The sequence below is a fragment of the Lithobates pipiens genome, unplaced genomic scaffold (assembly GCF_037356315.1).
Source record: "Lithobates pipiens isolate NorthernLeopardFrog02 unplaced genomic scaffold, aLitPip1_a1.2 Scaffold_22, whole genome shotgun sequence".
In the NCBI taxonomy this organism is placed as follows: Eukaryota; Metazoa; Chordata; class Amphibia; order Anura; family Ranidae; genus Lithobates; species Lithobates pipiens.
In genome coordinates, this window is record NW_027507784.1 from 256,221,417 (window position 1) to 256,241,244 (window position 19,828).

General features: G+C 43.2%; 1 protein-coding gene across 2 annotated transcripts in view; it reads right to left on the reverse strand.

The window, feature by feature from the left end:
• Positions 1-19,828, reverse strand: part of PARN (poly(A)-specific ribonuclease) — a 228,896-nt gene that overhangs the window by 156,903 nt on the left and 52,165 nt on the right. For both annotated transcript variants that reach the window (XM_077448968.1, XM_077448969.1), the window contains 4 exons: positions 16,352-16,432; positions 16,191-16,247; positions 8,711-8,788; positions 8,449-8,492 (listed from right to left, as the gene is read on the reverse strand). In XM_077448968.1, the coding sequence (XP_077305094.1) occupies positions 8,449-8,492; positions 8,711-8,788; positions 16,191-16,247; positions 16,352-16,432 (260 nt within the window). The remainder of the gene's footprint in view (positions 1-8,448; positions 8,493-8,710; positions 8,789-16,190; positions 16,248-16,351; positions 16,433-19,828) is intronic.

Sequence of the window (19,828 nt, forward strand, 5' to 3'; positions counted from 1 at the left end):
GAGAGCAGAGGAAACCTCTCGTGGGTCAACTTACAGGTACCAGGAGCTAGCGTTACCTGAACAGCTGCGTCACACCTCACACAGGCTCCAGGGAAAAGCGCTTACCAACGTGGCTTGGGATGACCTTGGTGGAAGGAGGGCACAGCTAATGCACACGGCTCAGTGTGGAGAGGCAGGGCACCGGGCTTTCAAATACATTCAGAGAAGCGTGGCATAGAGCAGCACACACAGGAGGTCATACCAAAATACTTTAGTAGCGGTCGCAGCATTGATGCCGAATCGTGATGCATCAATGCTGCAATTAAATTCAACACCCCTACTACCAAGTATACTCCTTTCTTTAACCACTTCAGCTCCGGAAGGTTTTACCCCCTTCCTGACCAGGCCATTTTTGTGATATGGCACTTTGTTGCCATAACTGATAAGTGCATGGTCATGAGATTCTGTACCGGAAAAAAAAAAAAAAAAAAAAAAAAAAAGATTTTTCACACAAAAAGCTTTTTTGTTGGCATTTGATCCCCTTGGTGTTTATTTTTTGCACAGTTTACCTTCTGCTGTAAAGCATTCAGGGGGGGGGGGGGGGGAGTATAGCGTTTACAAACTATGGGATAAACTAGTAATGGTGGCGGTCAGTGTTTTTTGACACTAATACAGTGAACAGTGCAAAAAAATAAAAATAAAATTTAACCGTCACAGTATAAATGACACCTGCAGTGAATGGGTTAACACCAGGGGCGCTCAAAAGGGTCAAGTGTGTCCCTGAGAAGTGCTTTGTGGTGGACAGATACACTGGAGGGGGTGGGTGGGGGGAGTATGCATGCATATATGTATGTATATACACACACACACGTCAGCTTAGCTGCAACACAAGATCTTTTGCTCCCTGACAGATCAGGTGTCTGCTTTGGTTACATAAGCAGACCGCTGCTCTGTCTCGCCTCTGAATGATCGCCTGGACGTGGTGGCCATCGGACCCACCGATTGGCTCCCGCTGTGTCAAATCACAGCAGAAGCGGCTGTAGCATGCATGCCCCGTACACTGTGCGCACAAAATTAAGTAAGCAGACGGGCCGCTCTTCTGCAGTATATGCGCGTTTAGCAAATATTTGAGCAAAAAATAAAAACCCCTATTCTGTACATATTTGCCTTATAGCAAGAACTTTAAAGTGGTTGTAAACCCTTACAAACCACTTTGACCTACAGGTAAGCCTAGATTAAGGCTTACCTGTAGGGCCAATAAATATCTCCTAAACCTATACAGTTTAGGAGATATTTACAGAAAGACAGGCACCCATGCATACTAGCTCATTATGCCTTCGCCTTTCAGGTTGCATTTTTTTTTTTTAAAAGTCAAGTCAATAAATGCTATATTGCATTTTTTTGCTTACATCCACTACATTTGTTTTCTGTAGACTGCAAAAAAACCTGGTTGATCTTGCTGTTGACCGTCCTTCCCTCTTGGTCTGTGTCCCAGCTGCAGCCTGAGATTGAGAAGGCCAGTTGACATCTACTGATCATAGTCCAGCCTGTCCCCTTCAAAGCACTTTTTTATTGGTGAAGCCCACATGATAGTCATATGTGGGTGTATAGGCACTGGTAAGTTACACAACCCTCCTTACCTCCACGTTCTCATACTGCTAAACTATGAAGATGAGATAAGATGGTGATTGATGAAGGCTTCACCTCCCTGTTGGTCCCAGCACACACACACCACCGAAAGGTTGGAGCGGCATGGCACAGCCTGGGATTGACAGAACTTTCAGATTGATATACAGTGTGAACAAAATGAAAGCTATTGTCACACAAGTTTCACCCATGTCTTGTTAAAAAATAAAAACACAACACCACACACTGAAATGGATTTGTATGAAGCTTTAAAAAAACTGTTTTAGTTTTATCTCTCCATTCTGAAAGCTTTTTATAATTTAATGTGACTGGCACAGCACCAGAGATGTACAGACACTCTCAAGCTCATACTCCTCACTCTCAAGGATAGATTTAGTCCTTGGGAATGAGGAGGCAAGCCGTGTAGTAAGGGAAATAGTTTATCAACCTAGAGGGGTGTCAGATAACTCGCTAGTGACAGTATCGGTAAACTTAGGGGGGATAAAACCCCCAAGAGTATGGAATATGAATCCAGTATGGTTTGAGTTAATTGGAGACCCCGATATGGTGCTATTTAAAGTGGCAGAGTTTATGGAGTTTAACAGTGGGTCTGCAGAAGTAGGAGTAATATGGGACGCATTGAAGGCCTATCTTAGGGGTATTCTTATTCAACAGGTAGCGAATGTTAAGAAAACATCTAATGAATGGGAGAATAGGGTTAAAAGGGATCTAGTAATAGCAGAGAGCATATATAGAAAACCCCACCCCAGAGAAAAAAAAAAAATATGGTTAGAGAAACAACAGGAACATAAGGTAGTGATCACCAGGAAAATAGAGAATAAAAGATTGTTCCAGAAACAAGTGGAATATGGGGAAGGGGAAAAAGTAGGAAAGATGTTGGCACAGATTGTAAGAAGTAACTCCTCGCCATCCACTGTCCCAGTGATAAGGACTGAGAAAGGAGAAATCTCAGCACAGAGCTCGGTGATTACTGATACCTTTAGGGTATTTTATGCCAAACTGTATTCCTCTCGGGGGACAGAGGTTGGCGAGGATATGGATGGGTTCTTTGCGAATATCAAAATGCCGTCCCTAACAAAGGAGGAGAGTGAGATAATGGAAGCCCCATTAACAATTGAGGAAATCCAGTGCGCAGTAGCAGAAATGGCCAATAAGAAATCCCCAGGACCAGATGATCTTCCTGTGGAAACTTATAAATATTACGGTAAAATATTGCTTCCAGAGCTCCTTAAAGTATTTAATTGGGCAAAAAAGGAGGGGAGATTGCCGACTTCAATGACTGAAGCAACAATAATAGTCTTGCACAAGAAGGGGAAGGATCCATTGGAAACACAGTCCTACCGACCCATTTCCCTTCTCTGTGCGGACGCTAAAATATTAGCCAAAGTATTAGCCATCAGATTGAATAAAATTATTTCCAGGCTGATACATCCCGATCAAACAGGTTTTATCCCGGGCAGATCTACAAGCACGAACATAAGAAGAGTATATCTTAATATGCAGGTACCTATAGAGAACGAAGGTAATAAGGCAATAATGTCTTTGGATGTAATCAAAGCCTTCGATAGTTTAGAATGGCCCTATATCTGGCGGGTACTGGGGGAATTTGGGTTTGGCCCTAATTTTATTGCATGGGTAAAAACCCTGTATAACGGCCCTAGTGCTAGAATTAGGGTTAATAATGAATACTCAGATAGGATTTTCCTAGAGAGGGGGACAAGACAGGGGTGCCCCCTGTCACCCCTGATCTTTGCCCTGGCAATAGAACCATTAGCTATTGCAATTAGATCTAATAGGAATATGGTCGGTTTTCAAAGGAGGACGAGGGAAGAGAGGATAGCGCTATATGCGGACGATATTCTTCTCTTCCTGGGGGACACAGAGCAGTCCCTCAGACAAGGGATGAAACTTATTATAGATTTCGGGAGGTTCTCAGGCCTGGAGATAAACTGGGAAAAATCAGCTCTTATGCCATTGGATAAAAGTAGGGCCCAAAGCCCAGGGATAGGTGTGCAGCTGGAAGTAGTGGAGCGCATGAAATACCTGGGGATACACATACAAAGAGATCCTAATAAATATATAAGTGATAATGTGGTTCCATTAATAGCTAAATTTAACCACCTTCAGACCGGACCATTTTGCTGGTAAATGACCAGAGGTCTTTTTACAATTTGGCGCTGCTTTAACTGGTAATTGCGCGGTCATGCAATGTTGTACCCAAACAAAATTTGCGTCCTTTTCTTCCCACAAATAGAGCTTTCTTTTGATGGTATTTGATTGCCTCTGCGATTTTTATTTTTTGCGATATAAACGTAAAAAGACCGCAAATTTTGAAAGAAAGTGATATTTTCTACTTTTTGTTATTAGAAAAATCCAATAAACTCAATTTTAGTCATACATTTAGGCCAAAATGTATTCAGCCACATGTCTTTGGTAAAAAAAAAAGTCAATAATTGTATATTTATTGGTTTGCGCAAAAGTTGTCACATCTACAAACTAAGGTACGTTTTCTGGAATTTACGCAGCTTTTAGTTTACGACTGCCTATCTCATTTCTTGAGGTGCTAAAATGGCAGGGCAGTACAAAACCCCCCCAAATGACCCCATTTTGGAAAGTAGACCCCCTAAGGAAATTGATAAGTGGCATGTTGAGCCCATTGAATATTTTTTTTTTTTGCCTCAAGCGATTGAATAATGACAAAAAAAAAAAATTTTTTTTTTTTTTTTTTTTTTACACTAAGTTGTCACTAAATGATATATTGCTCACACATGCTATGGGCATATGTGAAATGACACCCCAAAATAAATTCTGCTGCTTCTCCTGAGTACGGGGATACCACATATGTGGGACTTTTTGGGAGCCTAGCCGCGTACGGGGCCCCGAAAGCCAAGAACCGCCTTCAGGTTTTCTAAGGGCGTAAATATTTGACTTCACTCCTCACTACCTATTACAGTTTTGAAGGCCATAAAATGCCAAGATGGCACAAAACCCCCACAAATGACCCCATTTTAGAAAGTAGACACCCCAAGCTATTTGCTGAGAGGCATTTTGAGTCCATGGAATATTTTATATTTTGCCACAAGTTGCGGGAAAATTACAAAACTTTAATTTTTTTTTATTTTTTTTTTTCACAAAGTTGTCACTAAATGATATATTGCTCACACATGCTATGGGCATATGTGAAATGACACCCCAAAATAAATTCTGCTGCTTCTCCTGAGTACGGGGATACCACATATGTGGGACTTTTTGGGAGCCTAGCCGCGTATGGGGCCTCGAAAACCAAGCACCGCCTTCAGGCTTTCTAAGGGCGTTACAGTTTTGAAGGCCATAAAATGCCAAGATGGCACAAACCCCCCCCAAATGACCCCATTTTGGAAAGTAGACACCCCTAAATTTAGGGGTACACTAGTGAGACTAGGTAATAAATGGCGGGTGCCCTGAAACTATAAAAAAAATAACTAACCAACCAGCGTCACCTGTAACAGTTATATGGTGATCACTGGTGAAAGGGTTAACTAGGGGGCAATTAGGGGGCTTTATGCGGTAGTATATGGGGGTCCCTGGCGCTATAAAAAGCTGCGGCGAACCTAAATACCTACCTGCCTAACTAGCGTCACCTGTGACAATACAGTGATCAGAAAAACGATCGCTTATTAGGCTGGGTTCACACTGGAGCGATGCGGGAACGCCACGAATGCGCGGCGGGTTCCCGCATCACATGCCTCCCGGCGGCAGTTCACACTGCCCTATGCGAACTGCTGGGAGTGTCAGTGAAATGTTAATGACACCCCCAGATCAGTTTGCATATCGCAGTGCGATCTGCAAACTCGGATCGCATGGTGGGAACACCCATGCGATCCGATTCTGCTGCAGACCAAAAAAAGGGTCCCGTGCGAGTTTGCGGCGGGTGCAACGCGAATTCAGCCATACTATCTGTATGGCTGAACTCGAATCGCACAGAGATCGGATGTGATTTGCACTGCAGTGCGGTGCGAATCACATCCGTTCTCATAAACCGCTGCAATGTGAACCCAGCCTTAGTGACACTGGCGACGGGGGGTGATCACGGGGTTAAACCTTTATTGGGGGGGTTAGGGGGGTACCTTAGAACTAAAGGGGGCTAACCCTAACTGCCCTAACAGTTATTACAGTCACAAATGACACCAATGCAAAAAAATAAAAATAAAAAAAAAGCAATTGGTGTCACTGTGACTGGGGGGGCAGGGGTAATTGGGGGGTGATCTGGGGTAAAGGGGGGGTGTGAGTGTGCCTGGCATGTTCTACTGTATGTGGGGTGTGTTGGTGCAACTCACCGAACCTCTCTCCTCGGTGCCGGAACGAAAACTACCGACACGGAGGAGAGAATACATCACTTCCTCTCCTGTGTTTACATTACAGGAGAGGAAGTGATGTCACCGGACATTTTCATTCCCTGGGAGCGATCGAGAGGGGGTGGCCATGAATGAATGGCCGTCCCCCTCGTCCGGGATCGCTCCCGAACGAATACCGACCGCCGCAGGCACCGGGCGGGGGCCCCATCGGGCCCCCGACCGGCGGGCAGGCAAGGACGTACATGTAAGCCCTTATGCCTGCCCGTGCCATTCTGCCGACGTACATCGGCGTGCGGCGGTCGGCAAGTGGTTAAAAATAAAATCGAAATCTGGAAAAGACTCCCATTATCGAATGCAGGGGGATGTAATTTGATTAAAATGGTATGGATGCCTCAGTTATTGTATGTGTTACACAATTCCCCGATTTGGGTAGATATAATGTGGTTTAGGAAAATGGAGGTATTATTTCGAGAACTTATATGGAAAGGGGGAGTATCTAGGATTGCTCTACAAACTTTGCAATCACCTACAAGAAAAGGAATGGCAGTTCCACACCCAAGGAGCTACTTTTTAGCTGCTCAATTACAACACTTGGGTATGAGGAGATGGGTGGGGGAACTAACAGGGCCCTAATACTAATGGAGACAGCCCATAAAAACATGGTAGAAGCTCTGGAGGCAAATTCATTTCCCCAAAAAAAAATACCTACAATAAAATTAGTAGTAAAAGTGTGGAAGGCAGTTAAGGCGATTAAAGGCCTGGGAGGCTTAACTCAGTATACCCCACTGTGGGATAACCGGAACCTGCAGGAAATGGAAGAAATAGGGGTATATAAAGAATGGGAAGTTAAAAGGATAGATAAGTTGGCCCAGTTATACACAGGGAAAATATTAAAAACATTTAGCGCTTTAAGATCAGTTTGATATATCAAAACAATCATTTTATAAATACCTTCAAATTAGACACGCTCTAGGGAAACAATTTAATAGGCAAGGTCCTGTGTGGAATAACTCCCCTATTTTTAGCAGATTAAATGCCCCAGTAAGGACAAAATGATTTATAGCGGATGTATATCCAGTCATATGTGAAGGAAGTATAGGAAGCCCAGAAAGGTTTAAATGCAGAAGGAAATGGGAGGAGGAATTGGGAATATTCACGGACGAACAGTGGTTGAAAATACTGGAGGATGGTTACTCAATCTCAGTCTCGCCTGCCCAGAAGATGTCACACTTAATGCTGCTACATAGAGCCTATTATACACCAAAAAGACTGTTTAGTTTTGGACGCAGAGCAGATGACATATGCCCTAGATGCCAAGAGTCTGGAGACCTGGCACACATGTTCTGGCGATGCCCAAAATTGTTTCGCTACTGGTTAGAGATTGTTATCACCTTGAATTAAACATTTGGTGTGGCGATCAAGGGGGATCCCAGGATATGTGTGCTGGGCCTGGGTGAAGCAATAGGAAGATCGCGACACATAAATAAAGCAATACTGAGATGTCTGTTCCAGGCAAGAAAATTGTTAGCTCAAAGGTGGCAAGCAAAAAATGCCCCTTCAGCAGCGGACTGGCAGTTAGTAATCATGGAAACAATATGGAAAGAGAGGGTGATATATTTAAGGAGAGGAAATCTTAAAGAATTTAAAAAGATATGGAAACCCTGGCTGGATAGAATGAGATATCCAGAATGAGGCATGGGAGAGGAGGAGGACGGGTAGAGAGAGAGGAAGTAGGAGGGGAAGGAGGAATATCTGAGCAATGAGTGAAAAGAGGGGTTAGATAGAAGAATTATTGACACATCATGGATAGGAACGTTTTCTAAAGGTTTTATTCTGCTCTATAGTATTACTGTATCTGTAACGGTGAAACAAGTGTTATACGTGTTAGAGAATGTTTCTCTTGCTTTTATTATGTAAAAGAATGTTGAAAATGAATAAAGATTATGAAATAAAAAAAAAAAATAAAAAAAAAGAGAGATGTACAGACACAGATTAATACATCAGCATAGTACTAAGAACTCCCTCAGATCTTTGAATAAATGAATATTTTTTTTTCCATATTATGATGGCATGATCTTTATACATAAATAGAAAGGATATTTGCAATTAAGCATTGTATGTTCAGTATCACTTTAAAAATATTTTTTTTTCCAACAGGCACATGTCCTCACTTATAGAAAAAGCAATAGAAAAATACCATGCAGTTTACAAAGTATATTGTTTTCACTACCCCACCATTAGTGACAGCAGATGCAAAGATTGCAGTTTATATTAATCCTCAGCGAAGAATACCTTTATTTATAAGCTGAACATTTTGTAAACAATTGGAGTTTGGTTAAAAGAATGGGGAGAGGGGAGAAAAAAAAAAAAAAAATATAAAAAAATAAAAAGGTACACTTAAAATCAATTCATAAATACTTTATATTCTTTATGACAAGTATATGGTACAGACTACACAGTTACTGGAAATAGTATTTAAAATGCTCACCTTGGAAATACAGAGGATGTGACTTCTTTAAACTCATTTAATTCCTGCAAAAAAAAGGAATCGCAGTATTACAGAGCTAAATGCTTAAGAGTAAATATCCAAACAGGCTGTTCTGTACACAAAATCGAGCAACAGATCAATGTGCGTACAATCAGTCTACCCATACATGGATCAAAATTCAGACAGTCCCTGCAGCATCCCAATAAAACCCTTTAAAAAAAAAAAAAAAAAAAAGATTGAGGTCCAGGAGGTACCTACTTACATCAGGTAACTGACAAAAAAACTGGTGTATTGTGTGCATAACATCCAGCAGCATATTGTGCCCAACCACAAGCTTACCCTGCAAAGACACAAAAACAAAGTTTTATTAAAGCAGTTGTAATAAAAATAAAAGTGCTCCAGTTCCTTTAAAGCATAATGGCATAGTGCTGTTGCAGTGTTAATTAGTCCCTTTGATCTAAAACAGCTGGTCAATCCTGCCTGTTCCTGTGTCCCCCCTTTGTGAACTGACCACAGTAACTGATCCATGATAGTGGTCAGTTAAAAAAAAAAAAAAAAAAAAAAAAAAAAAAAGGCATGACAGAGGCATGTAAAGATAATCCTAAATAAATGCTCACAGCTCCACAGTCATGTGACCTCCCACTGGCTGAAATCAGAGGGGAATTTCAACTCCTCCTGCTGCTCTCCTTGGATCAGAGGAGAGCGGAGGGAGGTTACATAACCATACCAGCACTGTGAAGGAAGGTATATAGGAATTTTTTTTTTTTTTTTTTTTTTTTTTTTTTAAATGCAGTACTTCAGATCTTGCCAAAACAAAAATCCAAGTAATGGCATTTTGTGAATACACAACAACTTTAAAACTGTTTATGCCAGCTAGTCATGAAAATTCTACATTTGTACAAATACACAAGCTACTAGATGACACTTCTCTGTATCAACCTGTCGTGCAAAATCCTTATAGTTGCCTGTATGCACAAAATGTTAAAACCATGTTTATATACACAAAAAGAAAAAAAAACTGCCCATTTTTGAACTGGCTCTAGGTTTTAAAGTGCATGCGCAAGGCCGATCATGGCAGACGTAGCCCAATTGAGCTCTGCCACGGGACAGCTCAATCCAGGCCACAGGCTGCAAATCAAAAGAAAAGCAGAAAATAGCTCTGCTGCAGCCTCCAGAGACAAATTTTCCCCCAGCTGGGTGGAAATATGGCGGTGGCACCCGCACACGAGACATCCTCTCAAGCTGGCACTCCAGAAGCTGATCAGAAAATCCGATCACTTTGCAGGCAACGAGGACTGCAGTGCCACTCGAACTGCTCTCCACTCACCAGGATGGCATCCTGTCAGGCGGAGAGTCCCCCTTCTGCTGGGGATCAATATACAGGGCCATGGGAGATATATTCAGCCAGAATAGCCTTTTTTTATATTCAGCCTATTGCCCAGCAGCAAGCATACTCTGGGGATTCTACAATTCTTGCAAGATTTTCTGCTATGCTAGAGTAGGGTCTGGAGAAAGAGCAAGAAAATGACTGATTTGAAGTAGGCGTTCAAAGATTAAAGGGACTAAAAACACATTGAAAACAAGCTGGATGATACAGTGGACAGAACAAAGCAGCATACTGATCACATATGTGATCTTGAAACACTCTTAGGAGGCAGCACTGGTAATGATTGACGGTCTGGAGAATAGGTCCCCACAGATATATCTTACACATAAGGGGCCTACCAAAAATCGATAACTTGTTCAGAAAGCCACTGCTAACCCCTTTATTATGAGATCTTCCTCCCCAAAAGCTGGCATCAGACCGGCCCATAGGGCTTACAGTCATGTACCATAATGGACCTCCTAGGGACATCATTGTAAAAACCCACTTTTACAGCATAAAAGAGTGTTATGCAAAAAGCCTGCGAGACATCTTCAAGCCAGCTACTGGGTCATGGAGGTACAAATTTTTGCTGACATCTCCCAAGCTACAGTGCAAAAACAGCTCCTTCAAGCCCCTGCACCAGACTTTACAGTGAAAGGGAGGTAAACACCATTAGTCCTTCCCCTTTCACCTTAAATTCCACTACAAAGGCAAGTTTACACGTTTGACTTTTTCGAATGAAGAAGCACTCATAAAACGCTTAGGGATTCATCTCAACACGGCTTCCAGCATCACCCAACTCAAGCTTCCTCTACATCAGGCCGGGGTCATGGTGGTAAAGAGTATCCAGTATACCCACTAGAAGTCACTCCCGAAAGTAAATCAAGATCGTGATGGTTCTTCTGGGAGGTTACAATTAATCCTTTATTTTGTGGCCTGACCACCACTGCTTAGGGCCCCTCGTTTACAATTTCCCCATGGAACAATTTTTCCTGGATTAGGTTTCAGCGTTTCTTTTTTGGACTCATTTAAACTGTTGCTTCACATAGATGCTCCTCCCAGACGAACACAGAAGGGTGCTCAAGTTCCATTTTGAAAAGGTAGCCCTCATTAAGGAGTTGGATCACTTAGCTACCTTAAAAAGTCTGCTATAGGATAAAGCCATTTTTGATCTCACCACTAGAGGGCTCTCTAGCTCTATTGCTTAAATGTGAAGAACTTCTTTAATATATATCAATTTAGATTAAGCCTAGCCTCTTAAGCGATATCTTTTATATGGTTTGTTGTTTACACTGAACCTTCATTTTGGAGGTTATGTTCTAGTTGATGGTGGGCCCGGGTAGTCCAGATGATTCCTGCCCCTAACTCCAACATCACTTCCTCCTGTGTATTTGAGGGGGTGGCTTTGGACACCATAGGTCCCTTTTAGGGGCCTAGTTTGCCCATTAGGTAAATGGCTCGTTTTGGACAATGTACGTTTCGCAATTCTTTGCAATGGTTTGCATTAAATGTTCCTTTCTGCTCTCATTCTCAGAGGTTCGCCCATTCGTGGGAAACTGCTCTTTTCCTCTGTCTTTTTGTATTCTACATAGTCCGTTTGGGAGTCCTGAAGAGTCCATGCCTGGAGATCCTGCTAGGGGGTAAAGCCTTTCCTGGATAAGCAAGAAAGCCACACCCCACCACACTATGGCTGACCCATCTGCATAAAAACCCATTAGCCTTTTAACTCACAATGTACTCAGTGGGGGCCAAGATGGTGTTTTTTCAAGCAACTCACTTTCCCATCTTCATACACACCCCACTAGATCCATAAACATTAGCAAAAACAAAGGTTTCGCAAACGTTCTAGACAAAATACATGGGGTAGCAATATGAAAATAGCTAAGGGAGTAGCTTTTTCCCCTTCTCAGACTGTATCTGACCCAGAGGGCCACTTGTTTGTCAAGGGAGACCTGGAAGGCAGTTTGGGGACTGTTCTCACCCATTATTCATCTAGAAGACCAGCTGATCTTTTTTCCAGGGTTATTTCTAAAAATGTCCCATTTCGAGGGTACGCTCTTTATTGGGGGGGGGGGGATTCAAAAATCCCCCTGGACTCCTCTAGGCAAGACGCACCTACCAGATTCCCAAATCTTGAAGCCCACTCAATTGAGCAGCAAATTCACTAAAATGCTACATGACCATGATTTGGTGGACATCTGTAGAGAATGTAACGCTAAACGTGGCTACACCTTTTACTCTCATGTTCATTTGACTTCACGGATAGACCATATCTTCACTTCTGCCTCAATCCTACCCATCTGCACTGCCTCCAAGATCCTGGAGACCCCGCAATTTGACAACTCTCCGGTAGTGGCCCGTTTTTATCTTCGCTGTGAAGCCCCACTGCCTCCTATACCTGGCGATTAAACAAGTCCCATCTTAACAATCCAGCGACATGCCTCGACATTGAGCTGGCACTGAAGGAATACTTCTTCCTGAATGACCCAGATCAAAACTCCAATGTGTAACTGGACCGCACACAAGGCAACAATCAGGAGGATTCTGATGGCCGCTAAATACAAGATGTTATAATGCTTGGTTAAAACAAAAAAAGACGCATTAGGTGCCCTACTAAAAACACAAAACCCTCACCTAGACTTCGTTGGATTAAGTCAGCATGTCAAACTGAATGTTTGCCTCACTATCAAGACAAAAAAACGACTGCGCTGGACACAGGCCCGATTCTATTCACAAAAACGGATAAACCATGTAAACTCCTAGTGACTAAAATTGCTGCCCCCACACCCCCCTCCACAAGGATTCTAGGCTGTAGGCTTTGACTGGTAGTTAAACAAGGGTATTTACCACATTGGGGTCTATAGTGAGCATAGAGGGTTCAGTGTTTGTGCAACAGTCTGGAGATGCCCCACACACAAATCTTCAATCTACAGCAAATCTATAATTTTCCTAAATCACTACAGCAATCCAGCCCAGACATAGCAGTACGCACCATATTTGAAAATATATGCATGCAGGTGGTCTCTGAAGGGGGGGGGGGGGGGGGGGCCCACTCCATGCTATATAAACTATCATCCAACCCTACGGTCAAGTTGAATTATCAGTTGGCCTGGGAGAGGGACCTAGACATCTGAGGTGCAAGACTAGCACAAATGGAGCACACGGATTCAGAAAGGCATTTTAAAATGTAACTTTGGTTGAGGCTAGCTACAAAGTGCATGCTAGATGGTACCTAGTACTTTAACACATCTCAGAGGTTTCCAGGCTTGTCGGCCTCCTGCGTTAGAGGAAGTGGTCAGATAGGTATGCCTTTACATGTATTGTGGACTTCTCCTAAAGCGCACCTATTGTTTCGGTCAAGTCAGTTATTAAAGATGCAAGTATTGCCCTACTGAATCAACCAGTTGAAAATGTGCCAAGGCACACACAAACCTTAATATATTTTATGTGCCGGGCAGCCAAAGTTCTTATTACAACCACCAGGAAAAGTCCAGTTATAGACACAGCCCTAATGAAGAGTAAACTTGGATAATGCCAAAATGAAAAAATGGTTGTTGCCTTGCGAGACAAACCACGTCTGACAAAATATGGTCTCCTTGGCTTGTCTACTTGCAGGTCCCGGACATAAGGGCCGATTCCAGGAACATTTGGCATTAGACTCCCAGATGAACTCACTTCACTTTCTTCTCCCCTTTAAGTCATTTTCTCCACCCCATTTTACCACTTACTCAACTTATTGTCCACAAACTATCAGTAGTGGGAGTCACATTACCCATAAACTGCATTTTGTTCTGGCAATGTAGCGAGTAAGTGCAGTCTACAACATAAGGAAAAAAGTTTGAAGAATATTACATGAAGGTTTTACAGTTATTTTTCTTTAAACTTTTCGGATTATGAGTGTACGATGGAAGGACCTGTAGCGCGGGATCTCCTGGGTTTCCTTTATGCAACCACCCATGTAATGTTTGGTTCTCATGTTAGTTCTTGTGCCTATATCAGCCACCAAGGTTGACCTGCCTTATTCACAAAGCCTCGATTAGGTTTCTCTGTCTTGCGGCACACAATACACCAACAATAATGCCGCGTACATACGGTCGGAGAATCGTCAGAATGCGTCTTATCGGACCGTGTCGTCGGATAATCCGACTGCGTGTGGTATGCATCGGACGGATTCCATCCGAATCTCCGTCGGACCCAATTTTTCAACATGTTGGAAATATTTCCCGACCAACTGCGCCGGTCTGACGTAATCCGATCATGTGTAGAGAATTTTGATTGTACCAAGTGCCACGCATGCTCAGATCAAATTCCTACATCAAAGCTATTGGCTACTAGCCTGAATCTAGTCCCATCGTAACGAAATTACGTCATCACGTTCTGAAAGATCAGATTTTTCCGACAACTTAGTCCGACCGTGTGTATGCAACAGTTTCAGACACAATCCGACGGATTTGGTTGGCAGAATCTTTGACCGTGTGTACAGGGGCTAAGAATAGCTGATGAGCGGAAAAGACCCGTGGGGAATCACAAGAATCTGAAAGCATGTGTATTTGCCGCACACATTAATCACTGGCACAGATAAATGTACCCGAGTGACAAACTTTTTTTTTTTTTTACTTTTAAAAAAAATAAGAGGGCAACCACGTTAATGCAATAATGAACTAAATAATGAACTAAATATATGGTTTAATTTATGTAGTAGCAATTCTCAATGAACTCCCAAGGTGCTCACCAGATATTTTGGTTCTAATTTTGTCTGGGTTTCCTGGATCACATAAGTGCACTTAGTTTTGCACTCCTGTGACCCATTTTTAGCAGAGAGCGGACTGAAGTACACTCTGCTGAGGTCATAAGTATCAGTCTAGACAACGCATCAACCAGGCAATGGGAGTCTGGATCCGCCAGGTGGCTGGCCCGGCAGCCTCAGTGAGCCACAGAGCCGGAGAAGGTCCAATCCACCCCCTTCCCCAGCTTGAACGCTCCAATGAGCGCAGAGGGAGAAGAGCAGAGAGTTGTGACTGACGGTCTGCAGCTCTCTGCTCAAGAAGCTGTGAAAACTGAGCGCTCGGCAATATTCGAATGCTTGGTTTTCAGTGTAGTGTAGAGGCTCCCTGGGGGACAGATGCAGCATCGAATGACAAAAAAAAAAAACCCACACTTTAGGATATTGAGGGTGTGTTGAATCGAGATCACCATTTAACGTGCAGCTCTAGACAATGCCAAAAGCTAAGCAAAAATGCAGACCAGAGGTGCCGACGATGGGCAAAAAAGCAGGATCACAATCTTGGGACAGTGAACAAGATAGAGTAAAATCCCAGAATAGTTCCATAAGAGGGACAGAAGCAGTTACATCTTGTTCCTCATCTGCCAAGAATTTAAGCAACTCTGAACCAGCGCCTCTGCAGTCAGTGGTTCAGCAGCTACTAAGGCCACAGGTAAATCAAATGCAGAAGCATTGCAATAGGTGGCAGAAGCATAACCCTGTGGAAAATATTTCAGAAAGCAAACATCAGAAACACTAGAAACAGTCCCAGACCGCCTAGAAGAATTAGAAATATTGTAACCGCAAAGTGGTTAGGCAAGCGATAGGCTTAGGGTGAAATGCAAGGCTCCATGTACTCACGGAAACTTGGACAGATGGTAGAATGTGGGTCGGGTGGACAAATGTTGCCAAAGTCACTGTAGGTGGACAGCAGGAAAGGATGGATCTATGGCTTTTTGCAATAGGAGCAAAAGCAGGGAGATGCTGTGTTAATGGTTTAGGACAGGAAAGTGTGCAGAGCACATGCTGGACAAGCCAGCCAGAGCTTGACATCCACAATCGGCCCTATAGCGTTAATCCATGCCACAACAGAGCTGGCAGAGTGTAATAAGGGAGCAAACCAACATGACAATCTGGCAGCAATCCTGGTGCCGAGTCCAACCAGCCTATTCACCAAGCAGGTCCTCAGAAACCAGTCATGCGCAGAAGCATTGCCTGCAGCTCTGAACCTGGAAAGCACTCCACAGCCAACTTTTTCCAGAACTCTGCAATCTCTTTAAGGCTCTTCCCATGGAACCCAGAATCCAAACATTACATCCAGTGCTATGGGGTGCAGATACAAAAGTCAGGCTGTGTAGAACCGTGCCAGATAGCAAACGATCGAATGGAAATCCCTAGCAGCATGCACGTATGCAAGTGCATTCAATATTGGGAGGAAAAAAAAAAAAGAGGGGGGCACACGTTGGTAGCAGTGTAACCCAAATGTTTTACGATTTTTTTGCACTCAGTTATTGCATTTGTTTTTAATAGCTGAAGGCTAGGAGTAGAGAAATGCATAAAAAAAAAAAAAGACTAAGGAACACATTAAGCAAATTCATGCATTTAATAACTTACAGAGGTTGAAATTGCATGAATAATTCTTGAAAACCCTACAGCATCATTAAGCTCTTCCTGCAACAGAAAAAACACAAAGAACTTGAGGTTAAGAGAAAAGATCAAATCGTGCTGTGAATATCAAAATCCCCCCAGAACATATCACAGGCCACCTGACATACCTGCTCTTTTGCTTGCTTTTCCTGCTCTTTCTTCCTTCGTTCCTCTTCATCAACTTTGCTAACAACAATGTATCTTTCTTTCTACAATGAAACAATATGTTATTTAGGATACCTGAGGACTATGATCCATAAGACATTTACAAACAAGCAAAAAAAAAAAAAAAAAAATATTGCAAAACCCCCAAACACAGTACAGACCTACCAAATTTGCTGGTACCTTCATTGTTAAGCGAAACAATATATTATCTGCCTGAAGAAAGTAAAGGCCATGTTGACCTTTCTAAACAGGTTACACCGACAGTAGGCGGGGGATCCTCTCGCTGACCCGCTGTCACATTTTGAAAATAGCCTGGCCATTCAAGGCTCCACCCACACAGCTGCATAATTAATTCATTAATTATTATTAATTCAGGGAAGACTTGAAGTACCTTCATCCACAGCAGCGGAGAGGGAGAGGTTAACTGACCACAGTAATCAAGGCTCAGCAGCCACAATTATGGTCAGGACACACGGGGACAAAGCAACTGGCAGGATCAGCCAGGTTTTTTTCAGTTTAGAAAAGGAAAAAAACGTTTTAAGGCAACAAAATGCTTTAAGAATCTGTGTTCAATATGAGATGCTTCTAATACATTCTAGAGTAAAATATGCTAAATGGTCTAAAACTGCTCCAGATTCATCAAGCTCAATGCACAAACTTCTCTCCTTTTCATAGCACCAGAGTTTGTTCATAGGTACAAAACAATATTTCCTGCTTTTTATGTGGCAATTATAACATTCAGCATAATTTTAAAACCATATCCAGATATAAAAATGTGAAACTGAATCCAAAAAAAAAAAAATATGTATGTTACACAGACCATCACCTCTTAAAATAAGACAAGCTTTTTTTTTTTTTTTTTTTTTTTTGGTGAAATGGGTTTGCCAGCTAAAGCTAATTTTGCAAAAACTGCCAGTAGCCTCATAAATAGTAAGAGCTAAAAACAATTCTTAAGTCCATATAAGAATGACAGCTTGCTTGGCCCCAGAGCAGCTGCTCACCAAATTGAAGGTTATCTGTATTAGAGTACAATAGACACCAGAGGGTGCTTCCAAGTGTGGCAAGTTAGTGTTATTTATTTTGTTTATATATTAATGAAAAAAAATAAATAAAAATTTACATAGTAAGATGAAATGCATATCTTAAAACAAAAAGGGAAGTCATCTCAGGAACCTAGGCCGAACTGCAGCAATCCAGGGAGGTGTAAAAAAGCCACCTGTAGCATAAAGCTACACCACCACCAGAGCCAGCATGGGAATATTCCAGGATGAGGTCAGATGCCAGAAGCATGGCTAAGCATTTCAAGACTGCAATGCCTCTCTCAAGCACTGAGGAAGTGCCTTTTTGAAAAGCGTAGAATCTGTCATTCTGAAAAAATGCTATGTTGCCCAACTGGCTCTGGTGTAGTAGCAGCTCTATATGCTGCAGGTGGCTTCTCCATACAGTGTGCTGGATTGCTGCAGTTCAGCCTAGGTTCCTCAGAGGACTTACCTTGGTTTGAAGATACTCCATTTTTCTAGTGCATTACAGAAAGAAAAGAAAAAGGAAAAAAAAAAAACTCCCCCCACATATTCATAATCACAAAGGCAAGTACACCACCAAGTCCAAATTAAGCCCAAATTGACAATTTGAGTGGCCTAAATTTTTTTTCCAGCACTGCCTTAACCCTCTTGGGCATGGAGTTCACCAGAGTTTCACAGGTTGCCACTGGAGTCCTCTTCCACTCATCTATGACATCACGGAGCTGTTGGATGTTAAAGACCTTGCGCTCCTCCACCTTCTGTTGAGGATGCCCCACAGATGCGCAATAGGGGTTAGGTCTGGAGACATGCTTGGCCAGTGCATCACCTTTTACCCTCAACTTCTTTAGCAAGGCAGTGGTCATCTTGAAGGTGTGTTTGGGGGGTCGTTATGTTGGACTACTGCCCTACAGCCCAGTCTCCAAAAGGGAGGGGGGGGGGGGGGGGATCATGCTCTGCTTATGTGGCATTACAAGTCAGCATTCATGGTTCCCTCAATGGACTGTAGCTTCCCAGTGCTGGCAGCACTCACGCAGCCCCAAACCTTACCACCCACTACGCTTGACTGTAGGCAAAAACACACTTATCTTTGTACTCCTCACACGCTCTGCACCATCTGACCCAAATAAATTTATCTTGGTCTCATCACACCACAGGACAAGGTTCCAGTAATCCATGTCCTTAGTCTGCTAGTCTTCAGCAGACCATTTATGGGTTATCTTGTGCATCATCTTTAGAAGAGGCTTCCTACAGCATGCAATTTGATGCAATGTGCCGCGTATGGTCCGAGCACCAACAGGCTGATCACCCCGCCCCCCCCCCCCCCCCCCCAACCCCAACCCTGCAGCACTCATACGTCCATTTCAAAATGACACCCTCTAGATGCGACACTGAGCACGCGCACTCTACTTCTTTGGTGGACCATGGCAAGGCCTGTTCTGAGCATCCTGTTAAACCGCTGTATGGTCTTGGCCACCATGCTGCAGCTCAGTTTTAGGGTCTTGGCAATTTTCTTATAGCCTAGGCCATCTTTATGTAGGGCAACATTCATGTTCAACTTCCAGGGACCAGTAAGAGAGGGAGCAATAACAAGTCACATGACACCAGGGAGGGAAAATGGCTAATTGGGCCCAATTTGGAATTTTTTACTTAAGGATATACTCACTTGTTTAGACCTCATTGGCTGTGTGTGGAGTTATTTTGGAGGGGACAGCAAATTTACACAGTTATACAAACTATGCACGCACTACTTTACATTGTAGCAAAGTGTGATTTCATCAGTGTCACAAAAGAAAATATTTACAAAAATGTGAGGGGTGTACTCACTTTTGATATACGCTATAACTATACTATTAAGAGTCCTTTCACACGGGGCGGATCAGTTGTGATCCGCCCCGTGGATATCCGTTTGCTCAGCGGGGATCACTCCGTTGATCCCCGCTGAGCAGGGAGATGACCGGTCCGTCTCTGCACACTGCGCAGGGACGGATCTGTCACAGCGCCGCTCTCCCCTATGGGAGATCGGACGTCGACGGACCGCAGTGCCCGTCGTCACCCGATCCGATGACGGATGGAAAAATAGCTTTTTCCTCCGTTACACTTTTTCGGATCGGATGTCAGCAGACATGTCACCGCTGACATCCGACGCTCCATAGACCTCTATGGAGCACCCGTTCAGGTATGCCTGAAAAACTGACAGGCGGGCCTGAACGGGACGTCAGTGTGAAAGAGGCCTAAATCAATTTTTTCTGCATTTAAGGCATGCTGTGAATGATAGCAGTCAAATGTTGCAGTGTGCTTATGTTGGCTCTCAGCCAAACTGTCAAGCCATTGAATGGCTGCCATCAGATGATCGAATGTGTAGTATGGGGGGGCGGCATGGCCAGCGACTGGGATGAGCGGACGTGCTTAGCCTGAGCT